Genomic DNA, 13407 nt, shown 5'->3' with positions numbered 1-13407 from the left:
CCAGATCTATTCTCTTGCTTAGATCTCTATATTTGTTGTTTATTTCTTGCAATGTGTGTAGTTTGTGTCTTGTCTGCAGGTTGTATTATTGCCATTATTGGTTTCCTTTGCTTGTAGTGGGGGCCTTCTGCACCACAGGCACTTGAAGGGATTAAAATAAAACTTCTTACTACTCTTTGACTATATATTACAGCAGTAATGTAATATATAGTCAAAGAGTAGTAAGACGTTTTATTGTAATCCCTTCAAGAGCCTGTGTCCTGCACTTACTATTAAACTTCATTTCTCTCTATTAACAGAGTAGGCTGTAGCGACGCTGTCTGGGCAACATTTCGTCATAGCACACTGTATGGTGTATGTGGTCTTCCTTAGCTCAGCTCAGAGCACAACAGCAGAACATTAAACCCCATTTCATTTCTAATTTTTAATCCCTTAAATATGCATTATTTTGGCTTCAAAAATTTTATGATCTATACTATTGTCATATTATTTAAGCTATTATTTAGACATTTATTCACATAGCAAGCCTTTCACCAACTCTTTAGACTATCGGATGGTCGAGATTTTAATGGACTGAAACACGATCGTCATTTAATAATTTATAGGCCAATCTCATTTATATTTTGGACAATAAAACTGGTTAATTTTGTGTGAAAAGCCCTTATAAATCTCTACCTTAGGGCCAAGCAACTAACTCAATATACGTTTCAAACAACTTAAACCCGCCAGTCTTCATCTGGAAATGGAGACCGGTGTCCCAATCTGTATTACAGGCAAGGCCTACGGTGTCTGGATAAAACCAGACTTTTATTATAAAATGTAGGTGAAATTTACCGTTCGTTATCGTATTCGTAGGCTACAGCACTTGCATCACGCGCTGTTTCGATCTCTAAAGGAACGGTAATAGATTATCAGGTCACCCAACGAAAAACTGACCCGAAATCATAAAAGGGTTAGGCCTACTTAGTACTTACTAGTACGTGTCCGGAAAAGCGGTTTTGGCGTTTACGACCAAAGGACTTAATATTTTGAGCTGAAATTTTCAGACAAGGTAAATACACCATTCCTCTATATTTTGGCGCTTAAATTTCATACGTACATGGACTTTTATCTGCGATAAAGTTTTGTGGGTCTTGAAATTCTTTTTGACAGCGGGGAAAAATCTTAAAATTCTAATAGTAGATTGACCATATATTACTACGGTACGTTGGCTAAATTCCCCACATTAAACGCCATTTTCTAGATCCCAACAGGCCCGTAACCAGCTTGCTACTAATGCTAGCTTCGGAGGGGCAGTGAAGTTTTTACATGTAAAACAAACCAAAAGTAGCATCTTTATCTTATATTTTGATAGGCGATACCCAAAATGCCTCCTTATCCCTGCTATTCATGGAAATCTGGAAACAGAAAAAGGGGTAGGCGGAGGAAAAAAAACAGTCTCTCATTCAAGTCTCACTCATAGAGGTGTATATATATATAATAGACACCTCCATGGTCTCACTATCCAGCATTATTGTCAACTGCAAGGGAAGACAACTCTGCTTGTGAGAATGAGAGAAAAATAATGACTAAATAGAATAAAACAACGTCATAATGGAATCTGTGACGTAAAGCCTTGACAACGTCACGACTTAGCTACAAAATCCTAGGAGATTTTAGAAGTCAAGGAGATTTTCGCCATTGGTAAAGCTTTTTGATATCTTGGAAAACTTCAATAAGTTAAAGATGATTGATCGCAGTGAGAGTCAACCAGATAACATCATCACCAACACCATTCAACTGAATCATCAATCTGATTCCCAGGGTGAGGAGAATGGGAGTGGGAGTCAGCAGAATGATTTGGCATTGGCAAGTGAAGGAAGGCGACCATCATTCCTTTACAAAGTTTTTTCATCTGCTCTTGAGGTAAGTTCATCATTTCTTACACAACATGCAGTAAAACACCGTTTCTGATAGGCCTAATCAGGAAGACTTAGGGCGGCTAGGGAATTTATTCGTCTGCCTAGTGTCAGTGTTAGGCCTACCCCCTGTTGGCTAGCCTACCCTACTCTCAGTCTCACGTACCCTGGGCCTGGAGTCGCTACAGCCAGTACAGGTACTGTAGGGCCTAGCCTATTTGCTAAAATTTAGGCTACTTTGCTACGGTAGGCTACTTGCTTAAATGGCTTAGACATTTATTTGAGTTGGAGAAGTTTATCGAATTGCACTGTTTTTAGTTAGTTTAGAAAGCGCAAAGCCTACGGTCACTACGGACCGTGGGCGTGGCAATGACACGATACGTCGATAGGCTAGCCTAATGGCTAGGCTAATGCTAATCGATGAAACTGAGATTATCGCACTGCACTGTCTTTAGGCCTAGGCCTAGTTTAGAAAGCGCAAATTGCCAATTCTTCGCCATGTTTTGAAAGAGCCGAAGGCCTAGCGGGATTTTGTAGCCTTTAATAATTTTCCTTAGATTTTGACAGGTGACAATATTCCCATTTTAAAATTAAAAATGTGACCCAAGTCGAGTAGCCTACCCGCTTGTAAATCCCATTACAGTTTTGGTATGGTGGTAACGACCAGCCTACGAAATAAAAACAAATAAAGTGTTAAACTGCGTAGCGGTATTACTTTATGGTAATGCTAATAATACTAAGAAAGTACTAATAATGATGGACTGTTTTCTTTTTATTCATTGCAGCTTTGTAAGCAGGAAATACGATTACTGAATACTCAAAGAGTTTCACTGAAAATAGCGGGTCGTAATTTTCGAAGGTAAAATTATAGTTTCTAAAACTGACGTAACAACAACGATAATTAAAATTTCCTGTAGAGGATATAATACTGTAATTAGAAAAAGGGGCGGGGGCGGCCGTATGTCACCAATCAGGTGTCAGGTTACACAGTGATGTGAAAATTTAACATTTAACAAGTCTAAATGGAACACTGGATGTAGGTCCCACCAATAAAGTTGGTTTAAATTGGACAAATGGCAGTTAATGTAAGCTTATAATGAGACTTTAAGTTCGAACCAGAAGTTCATAAAAGAACTAGTAACTCAATCGCAATTTTTTTTTTATCTTCCAGAAATATCGTTGGTGGGTATAATTTTACGGAAGAAGAACCATGGAAACAAGGCAATAGCCAGACCGATTCCTTAAAATCTGTTTGGTTAAAAGGATGTGAAGCCCAACAAAGATTTTGTCTAATTCCTTTGAACACCCATAAACCTAAAACTACTACAGCATCCGTACAAACCAATGACAATGATACCATCAGTGATCTCGAAATACTGCTGTCAAAACTCCTTAATAACCATGATATTAAGATAGAAGTTCTTGTTACAAAGAAAAATGGAGAGAAATCAAAGATTAATGCCAGGACGTTGCTGGAAAATATTGGACAACATAAAAACATTATTGATGATTTGTCCCCACCATCCATGGCAACTCAAACTCTTAATCCAGTTATGTATCGCGATATCAGTTGTCAGACCGAAAGTTATCAAACCACCACTATTGGGTGCCAAACAGCTACACCAGCGAGAACAGATGCTTCAGCACAAGCCACACCACAATTAGTAAGTACATCTGTTCAAGCTGTACCAAGATGCATCGAAGCCTTTGTTCAAGCTGCACCAAAATTAACCAGTACTCATGTTCAAGCTGTGTCAAAATACATGGAAGCCTTTGTTCAAGCTTCACCGCAATTAACCAACAGATCTGTGCAAGCTGTATCAGAATACACGGAAGCCTATGTTCAAGCTTCACCAACGCTTATTGCCCATGCAGCCGTGGTTAAAACATTTCAAGTCCAAACAACAAAAGATGTATATTCACAGGTTCCAGGTCCGACTACCACATTGCCTGGTCTTAAAGAAGCTTTTGCTAAAACTTCACCAGCTTTAAAATATTCTGCGGTTCTTGCACCATCCGTCAGCAATATACAGCACAGCTCTTTAAAATTATCAAAGAGATCATCAGAAAGTGGGGTTTGCTTCTCAAATACGGATATAGGAGGTCGAGAAAAACGGGCCACTAGTTCAGCAGCTGGCGAAGCACCATCATTTACTAGCGTAATTGATTTCAAAAGTATCATTAGGGCAAACTTACAGCGGTTTGAAAATCATTCAGCTACACTTCCTGGAAGAGTTTTTGACATACCGAATAGGATACAATATAGCTGCCCGGTGCCGATGATAAGTAAAGCTTTTGGAAACAAAACACGTAAAACAAGATTTGATTTTATACTTGGTGTTGAACCAACAGTTCAGCTAACTAGTTCAGCTGCTTTGCTGGCTCCAGCGTATTTCGTCCAAAAGACAGAAGCAGAAAGTCGCCGCCAAGAAGAAGATATCATCGTAGAGGACAAACTTTTGAACGGCAGCTTAAAAGAAAACTTTGACATCGCCAGTCTGGTATATATTGACAGCTTTGGGAATTTCAGCATGAACCACGATGTCATGATGGACATGTTCGGATATGATCCAAGACAGTCGCCTTTCTTACCATCTGGCTATGAAGCTTCGAGTGATCTACCTGACGACCTGGACTCTGTTATTGTACCCTCCATCCGATCAAAGGACATCGTGTTTCACAAGAATGAGGACGAATCGTTTAAAGAAATTGGAAGAGGTAGCTATGGTGTGGTATATCTAGGACACTTGCTCAAAACATCAAAGCAGATTGTTGTAAAGGATTTCTTCAATGAAAGCGTTTGCTGGGAATTGGTGGAACACGAAGCTCGGATTGTAGCTCTGTTACAAGGTAAAGACGTAACACCTACATTTCATGGGATCCTGGCATCAACTATCGACGAGAATGACTTTTCGCTGGTGCAGGAGTTTTTCGGATCGGGAAGCATCGAGGCCATCCTGAAACACCATGGTGATCTGTCAGCTAAATCATGGATAACGATTTGCGTAAATATAAGCAAGACGCTATTTAACATCCACAGCTGTCACGTTATCCATAATGATGTTAAAGCTGACAACATCTTGGTGGATCTCGATGGTTTCGATGTTCGTTTCATTGACTTCGGGATGTCCACATTCAGGAAAGGCTTGGAGTTTACTGCCAGCCCCGACTACATGTCTAAGTTCCAATTCTTGGCTCCCGAAGTCCGTGAAAACTGCCACTCAACCCCACAGTCGGACGTCTTCAGCTTGGGTTTTTTATTTGGTCAAATTATGTCCCAGGCTAAAGTCATCCAATTAAGGCCCCTCTGGAAATCCTGCACCAGCGTCCGGGCTCTGTCCCGACCAAGATTACCACAGATCATAGCTACCTTAGAAGAAATAGAATCCAATCTGCAGCCTAAATTATATTCGAGTTAGAATATTTGTAAATATTGATCTAATTGAACATTGTCTCCAAACCGTGAAAAGGAGAAATGAAAATCCAAAATGTCTGAGTTTATTATGGCATTATTTTAGTTTTATCATCATCATCATTACGTTTCGAAACTATCTTAGGTCCAAATTTATTCTTTTTGGTAGTAAACTATCATGATCAATTACTGTACAGAATGAAAAGTAATTTCTGACTTTGAATACTTAAATGTGTGTCGATTCTCGTACTTGCAGTGGATTAACCAAATGGTCTATACTATTATGTTTTTTTCTAAATACAGGCTAGATCTATTAGGAGGATGGTAATTACTAATATAAAAAAAATGTTTTGGTGTACTCTGATCTATTGGATCAGTTATATATACATACATGTAGTTACATTTAAATTGAAATATATCGCAGTATTATATAAAAGAAAATACATGAACTTGAGCAAATAATTTTACGAGATATACAATATTAACGTAGAATGTAGACCTACATCTTTTCCGTCAATAGGAAGTTATTCTAGATTATCTGAAAGTATTGTATATTTTTGTATCTTTTATATACATAAGGTTATATAACTAAGATAGTTTTGTATACATCTCAAGTAAGGTTAGAACTTAGAAGATAGTTTTGTATCTTTTATATGTAAGCTTATACACTTTACCCAAGATTGTCTATAGTTTTGTATCTTTATGTACAATTTAAGTAAGGTTAGCCGATAGTTTTGTATCTTTAATGAACAAATGAAGTAAAGGTTAATCGATAGTTTTGTTTCTTTTATTTTAATATATACACATTAATTAAGTAAAGTTGGTCAATAGTTTGGCATCTTTTATGTACAGTTTAAAGTAAGTTAGCCGATAGTTTTGTATCATTTATATACAAATGACGTAAGGTTAGCCGATAATTTTGTATCTTGTGTATACTCATTAAGTAAGGTTAGCCGATGGTTTTGTATCTTTTATACAATTTAATTAAGGTTAGCCGATAGTTTTGTATCATGATATACAATTTAAGTACGGTTAGCCGATATGTTTGTATCTTTTATTAAGTACAATTTAAACAAGGTTAGCCGATAGGCATGTATCATCTATATAAGTAAGGTAAACCATATCTTTTAGGTTTATATACATTAAGTAAGGTTAGCCGATAGTTTTGTATCATTTATACAAATGAAGTAAGGTTAGCCGATAGTTTCCATCTTTTAGTTTTTTTATGGACAATTTAAGTCAGGTTAGCCGATAAAGATACCAATATACCAAGTCAGCTGTAGTAAACACAATAATTCCTTTATTTTGCCCTGTCGCTCATATTCAGTTGTAGGTAACTCCAACATGATCAGCTTTAAGCCAAAAGAATCAGAGCTTGCTTCCTTGGACTATTTGGTTACGTAGCAAATAAGATAGATATCAAAATGTTTTGTTATCAAAACGATCGACTAAACCACATGAGCCATAACGATAGGAAATTCTTTTTATACGAATAATCTCGTGTTTTTACAAAGGTGTTGGATCATGCACCCACATTTAAATATGTCGATAGTGGCACTATTAGAATAATCTACAGGTGACTTCTATATTGAAAACTTTATTTAATTGTTGGTAAGATTTAAAGGAGGCAAGTCTCTAACTCAGTATCATTCACAGTCTTCGACATTGCAAGCACGACTTATTGGCCAATTTAAATCAACATTTTACATTGATGTTGTTATCTTGCCTGAAAAGATGGGCTTCTGATATCCAATCTTTAATACAAAATGAAAATTTTAAAATTGGCACACGGATCGTGTGCCAGAATGTTTTCGAGCGTCAGTTGTATGAAGCGACTCGATGAACGAGACTAAACACATGCCACTTAGGAGAATACCACTGGTGTAGACACCAGACACCAAAGACTGGTAATCAGTCCAGACTCTTCGCGTATTCGCCGAAAATAACTGATTAGAAATTACAGTAAAAACAGAGACGATTGAATGTAAATCAGTTTATTTATATATATATTCATATTACATTATTATATGCGCCGCGATCCACTTGTGTCCATTTCTATGTGCCAAAAAATAGCGATTGAGCTCCTTTATTGCCAGTATTGCGATTGGAATAAAGTTAATTGAGCTCCTTTATTGCCATTATTGCCATTTGAATAAAGTAAATTGACCTCCTTTATTGCCATTATTGCCATTGGAATAAAGTAAATTTTGAATGATTGTATGGTCAAACTTATGTTTCCATATACAATAATCTTTCAGAGAATATTATTAGGAAAGGAGATTATTATTATTGCGGTATTTTACTGGCCACAATATATTGTCAATAAAATTTGCAATTATTGTCAAACCCTAGTTAAACACAAAATTTATGCATTAATAAAGCATTTTTTTTTTTTTTTTTTTTGTCAAAATTTTATTGTCAATAAAATTTACAAATTCCGATATATTTATTTATTGAAATTATTGTCCAGCTGTAATTGACAAGAACTAGAAAATTATAAACATCCTTGAATTATAAGTTATCATATTATACAACATTTTTCTGTTAGAATATATATACGTTTTAAAACAAGATATATAAAAGCATTTGATAATAAATAAAGCATAAAAATGGCGTCTTCTTAGGTTAATATTATTTTTAATATAATTTTTTATATATATATTATTATCAGAACTAGCAGTTGGTACATTCTACATGTGATATTTTGTCTTTTTTACAAGACATTCTTATGGACATTTATTTCTTTTTTAATATCATTCATTATTTACAATATATTTTTTTATATACATTATATATATCTATTTTACCATATATTTATGATATCATTTAGGTATCACTAACCACAATACTCATAGATTAAAACAATCAACAATGAAAATTATCTGGTTTTGTTCTTGTTTTTTTCTCCAAGGGTATATATAGCAAGTTGGGGTCGCAAGCAAACTATATCGCGAAAATGTTTGGCGTTCGATGCCTAAATCTCTCCGTTAATCGCGTCTGTTCTGTGCAGGAAATCACCTAGTCTGGCGTTATGCTAGACTCGAAGAAAGACAGATGAATCATGAATACACCCCAACACTTCTTTTTATGCGCCCTCACGTCCATGTGGACTTATTATACCATCGCCCGAATACAGGTCACAAATTCTATCGGATTTCTTGACACTGAAATATGTTTATATTCCAGAGATCTCGGATAGGTTCGATTTTGACATATACCATACCGGAGCGTAACTTTCTGGATTGTTGGTTCTGGTTCTGATTAGCTTGACGACACTCTAGAGGTTACAATTTTTATACGCCCACGGCCACCCGTTGACATTAAGTTTGTGGACACTCGGCAGGTCGATTTTAGAAACCGTTGAAATATGTCCATTACACAACAATCACGAATGAGTTCGACTTTCGTGGAAATCGGACCGTAACTTCCCGTTAAACTGGCCCCTCCCTTACGCAAATAGCGACAAAGCATGAGAAATGTACCAATGTTGTAGCCCTCTGAGAGACCACAGTTTTTGTCCGATTTAGATGAAACTCAATAAATAATATCATGTTAGGGATCAAAAGATCTCGGACTGGGTTGGTTTTGGTGCAGATCGGAACCTTCGTTCCTGAGTCATGCCCTCTTTTCCGAAAACCCTGTGAACGTGTTATAGTTTTTAAAAGATTTATTATCAAATTTAATTTGGTTTGAAGCTTCTGGGTCACTTGAGGACGAGCATTATTGATATTTGATATTGATATCTCCATAGTAGGGCAGTTCTTGGCATTTTATGCCATTAGCTGAGTCTTAGATAATGTTCAAAATTAATTATATAATTTTTTTGATGTACGTGACAATGCCTCTTTAATACATGGCTTTAAAACGTCTTACACAAAGAATTGATTCGGAAATAGGTTTGGGTCGTATTTATACTATAAACTATCTGAACTACTGGATACGATCCTTAAATTCAATCACGAAAGCTATCGAATTGGTTGTTTTAATAAATATTAAATAGTATTGCCCTTTACATAAATGTTACAAATCTCTTTTCTCGTGACATCGATACTTGCGAAGCAGCCAAACGAAGAGGTGTTTTATGTAGCGTAAAATTCATTTGATTGGGAAGTTTTTAATTTAGGCAGTTATAGTCATTAGAAGATGTCATTGGAAACATGTTCATTTTGTTATGGATGCCGAACGGTGATAGTCTGCATAAAATGTAATTCTTATTTATGATGAATGCACTTGATATGCAAATATGATGCAAATTAGTTTCCGTAAACTACTATAGCGATAGTCTTTTCTATTCACTGAAATTTATAGACATAAATGGACTTACTGTAGCGAATGTCTACTTATTTGTTATAAAATGGAAATCTAACCAAAAGAAATCCCGAACAGAGGAAGATGACGACTGTCTTTACAATATGTGCTGCAACTTTTACGACAAGTAAGTTACATTTCTAATTTTATTTTTAAAATTGTCCGAGTTACCTCCGTAGTGTCTTCAAAATTAACAATGTGGGGTTAGTTCTAAATATTAAGGCCACCTGCAGACCTCGTCAAGGTCACGATATGTAAACAGGGCTAGCGCTAACCCTAACCCCAGTCCTTACCCTGTTTATATCTCGTGACCTTGACTTAATCTGCAGGTGGCCTTAATATTTAGATCTGACCATTAATTTGAGGGAAACCAAGGAAGCGTGGGGCCTTTTTTTACTGTCGCAGGGGGAAGTGGTGCCTGGTGTGGTGGAGGATGTTACAAAATTGACATGGAAGAGGTGTGTTCTATTTTTATTCAGTCAGCGTCATTGGTTGGTTGGAAATGTTAAAAACAAACTGACGATTCAAAGGGAATGAATCGTTGGGGCATGGTCGTTTTTTCGCCATTCCCAAATACGCTACGGCCCTTTTATACTTTCTCCCCCCCCCCCCCCCCAACGTTATAATCTAAAGAAAATAACAGAAATATATATATTTAAAACGACACGATAATGAAGGAAATTAATCTATTCTAAATTTCTCGATGCCAAGATTTGGAATAAACATTTTGTGGCGAAATTTAAATGGTGGGTCTTACGTACAATTTTGTAGAATAAATTTATTATTTATGTAATTTATAAATGTTTATGCTTGCAATGTAAAGCGACATTGGAACACCTTTGAAGATGATACCTCATGTAAATGTTTAGTATTACAAGTATTAAAATAATGATAAAGATAATATATGATGAATAAGTATGAAATGCAATCTGAAAAACACATACTGACAATATTGATTTTCACAGTGTTAAATTGTTAAATATTTTCTATAGTCACGCGAATTGCTCGTATATTCATAACTTGAACAATATCACCGTGACCCTTAACACGTCAGTCTGGCTATAAAATTCTCAAGAATATTCAAATTATACTTTTTATATATATAAAAAAGAAAAATCACAAATTCTGTCACAGCCCATAAAGGACATTATGCAACCATTTTTATGAAATGAACATAAAATCAATGAGCGGCGGGTCACCGTGTTCTGAGCTAAGTCTTTAGAAATTACGAGACCATGAAACGTATCAATTTATTTTCAATATTTAGAAAGCAATTCCCAATGATGATCAAGGTATCATTGACTTGTTTTAAAAACGTTTTATGTAAGATTTAGATGGCGTTGCCTTGTCTTAAAGACGCATTATGTAAGATTTAGACAAATAGCTGGTCGTTCGTGTTATAATAGTTCTAAAATAGATAATGAAAAATGAATATATTGAAAATTTCAGTCAAATGGCTTTATTTCGAGCGAAGTTATGAGTGTTTGATGTTTTGACAAGAAATAACAGATTGATAAGTACCATTTCCATAATAACAAACGAAGTCTCGATTGGCAGTCCTTTAATTGACGTGATTTCCCCTTGTCAGTGATGCAGGATGGAGGGCCTGACAAGGACAGCTGTCTAGTCGTTCGGATGGGACGAAAAACCGAGGTCCCGTGTACACATTTACGTGCACGTAAAAGATCCCTTGGCAGTTGGAATTCGATATAAGAGTAGGCCGTAGCGCCGCTGCCCGGGCAAAATGCCCGTCTTCATTAGCCCAGGTTAGGAGCAGAACAGTAGGACGTTAAACCTTTAATTGAGTGATAGCCGTTTTAAAATTTACTGATTATATGGCGCGGTGGGCTTGTCATATGCATAACTGTCTAAATAATAATTTATATAACATTTAAAGCCAGAAAAAAGAATGACTGATTTAGTTATTGCATAATACATCTTTAAATAAGATGATTCTGTTTGTTATGCAACACTCGAGTGAACCCTATGTGAACGTCCACTCGACACAAACTTGATCATTTCGGGACTGACACATGGTTCAATTTCATTTTAATTATATGCTTACGCGTAGCGGTCTTTAGTAGTGGGGGAAAAACCGAAGTATTCGGAGAAAACCCACGAGGTTGGACGGGCGACCTTACTCCTTGTCACGTACAGGCGGGGAGTCTAAACCACGCCACTTGACTCATTGACATACTTCGTGATCTAATGGGCACACGTTAAATCATTGGGCCTCCACGCCCCTGGTTGAATAATATTTGATTAACCTTTAATTAACTATTGCATCGTGTCAGTTTTAAAGGAGAAAGTCCATATATATTCTCGTGAATGAACATTTTGTTAATTCTGTGTTAAAGGCTCTTAGAGACCTTTATTCTAGTGCTAAGTAACTATCTGAAGATTGTGTTTACGATAAAAATTTAAAGAAATACCAACATACTGCTATCATGTGGACTTGGGGACGAAGTCTGGATAAATCTGTCTGTAACTGAGACTCGTACACAGCGACAACTTCCCTCTAACGCTTTCATTATTTGGGGTTTTTTTTGTTTTTTGATTATTCGGGTTTATTTATTTGTTGTTGTTTTCCAATTTTGCAGACGATTACAAAGTTTTAATTACCTCTTGGCAAAGTTTACAGACTGTATCGAATAACAGTCGCGTTTGTCAGGTCACTCAATGAAAAATTAGCCGCTGGCATATTATAAGACATGACTCCTAATCCTATACATTATTTTAGCGGTCATCTCCATAGGCCTACGGATCTATATTTTGAGTTAAAACGGCTATTTCTTTGCACTTTCACCTTTAACTTTATTTGCATGTTTAAACAAATCATTAATGTTCGGAGACACAATTAAAACTGGAACTTATTTCCTTACAATAAGAAAAGTTATAGACCGTGGCAATACACTGTCGAGAATCGAGACTATTGAAGACTGGAATTCAATTTCTAATCGTCTAAATCAAACGCATTAAGGTTTGAACTCTATCCCTGTTAATCAAGTATAAATACGAATCTTAATTATCCAGACGTTCATCAACGAAACGGTAATTCCTCAAATAAACCATCCACTTCTTATTTTCACTATAAATTCGGGGGATCACGTGGCTAAGTGGGTAAGACGCTAGCTCGCTAGCCTGAAGGTCGGGTGTTCGATCCCTGCATTAGCCGAGAAAGTTCATCCAGATCTCCGGCGTGGTTCTCCCTTGTCAGTGATGCAGGGCGGAGGGGCTGACAAGGAAAGCTGGCTAGTCGTTCGGATGGGACGAAAAACTGAGGTCCCGTGTACACATTGGCGTGCACGTAAAAGATCCCTTGGCAGTGGAATTCGATATAAGAGTAGGCCGTAGTGCCGCTGTCCGGGCAAAATTTCCCTCATAACACACTGTATGGCGTATGCCCGTCTTCATTAGCCCAGGTTAGGAGCAGAACAGTAGGACGTTAAACTCCATTTCATTTCATTTTCATTTCACTATAAATTCGATAGGATTGCCGAAAAGGGTACATTGAAAATAGTAAATGAGAAAATTGTGCTAGCCTCATGTTTTGTATATCGACTACAGTTGGATTTTTCTTATGACCTTTCTGGAAAGTTGGCATGACATAAAACTGAACTTTTTTTTCTTTAACTTTATGGGATAGTGGCTATAAAATGTCGACTTCAACGAACACTTGATATAATTAGTCATTTGTTAACCTATCTTTACATGTAACAAAGACGGGAACAGAACAGATCGCTTACAAGATAATGCCTTGTGTATATCGATCAGATAACAGTAATTACT

The 13407-nt window shown here is 36.5% G+C and overlaps 2 protein-coding genes across 2 annotated transcripts in view; both read left to right on the top strand.

Annotated features, from left to right (window-relative positions):
* The first annotated feature begins 4447 nt into the window (after nucleotides 1–4447).
* Nucleotides 4448–8010, top strand: LOC126821556 (uncharacterized). Its single transcript, XM_050550011.1, has 3 exons — nucleotides 4448–4672; nucleotides 4949–5162; nucleotides 7982–8010. The coding sequence occupies exons 1-3, from the start codon at nucleotides 4448–4450 to the stop codon at nucleotides 8008–8010; spliced, it is 468 nt and encodes a 155-aa protein (XP_050405968.1).
* A 1480-nt stretch (nucleotides 8011–9490) lies between these two features.
* LOC126822209 (uncharacterized) overlaps nucleotides 9491–13407 on the top strand; it is a 41961-nt gene continuing 38044 nt past the window's right edge. The window contains exon 1 of the mRNA XM_050550957.2: nucleotides 9491–9745. Coding sequence (XP_050406914.1) covers nucleotides 9703–9745 — 43 coding nt within the window. The 5' untranslated portion in view covers nucleotides 9491–9702. The remainder of the gene's footprint in view (nucleotides 9746–13407) is intronic.

Source organism: Patella vulgata, chromosome 5 (genome assembly GCF_932274485.2).
Source record: "Patella vulgata chromosome 5, xgPatVulg1.2, whole genome shotgun sequence".
NCBI classification, from domain to species: domain Eukaryota; kingdom Metazoa; phylum Mollusca; class Gastropoda; family Patellidae; genus Patella; species Patella vulgata.
The sequence above is the reverse complement of the archived record's forward strand: the minus strand, read 5'-3'. Positions and strand labels throughout refer to the sequence as shown.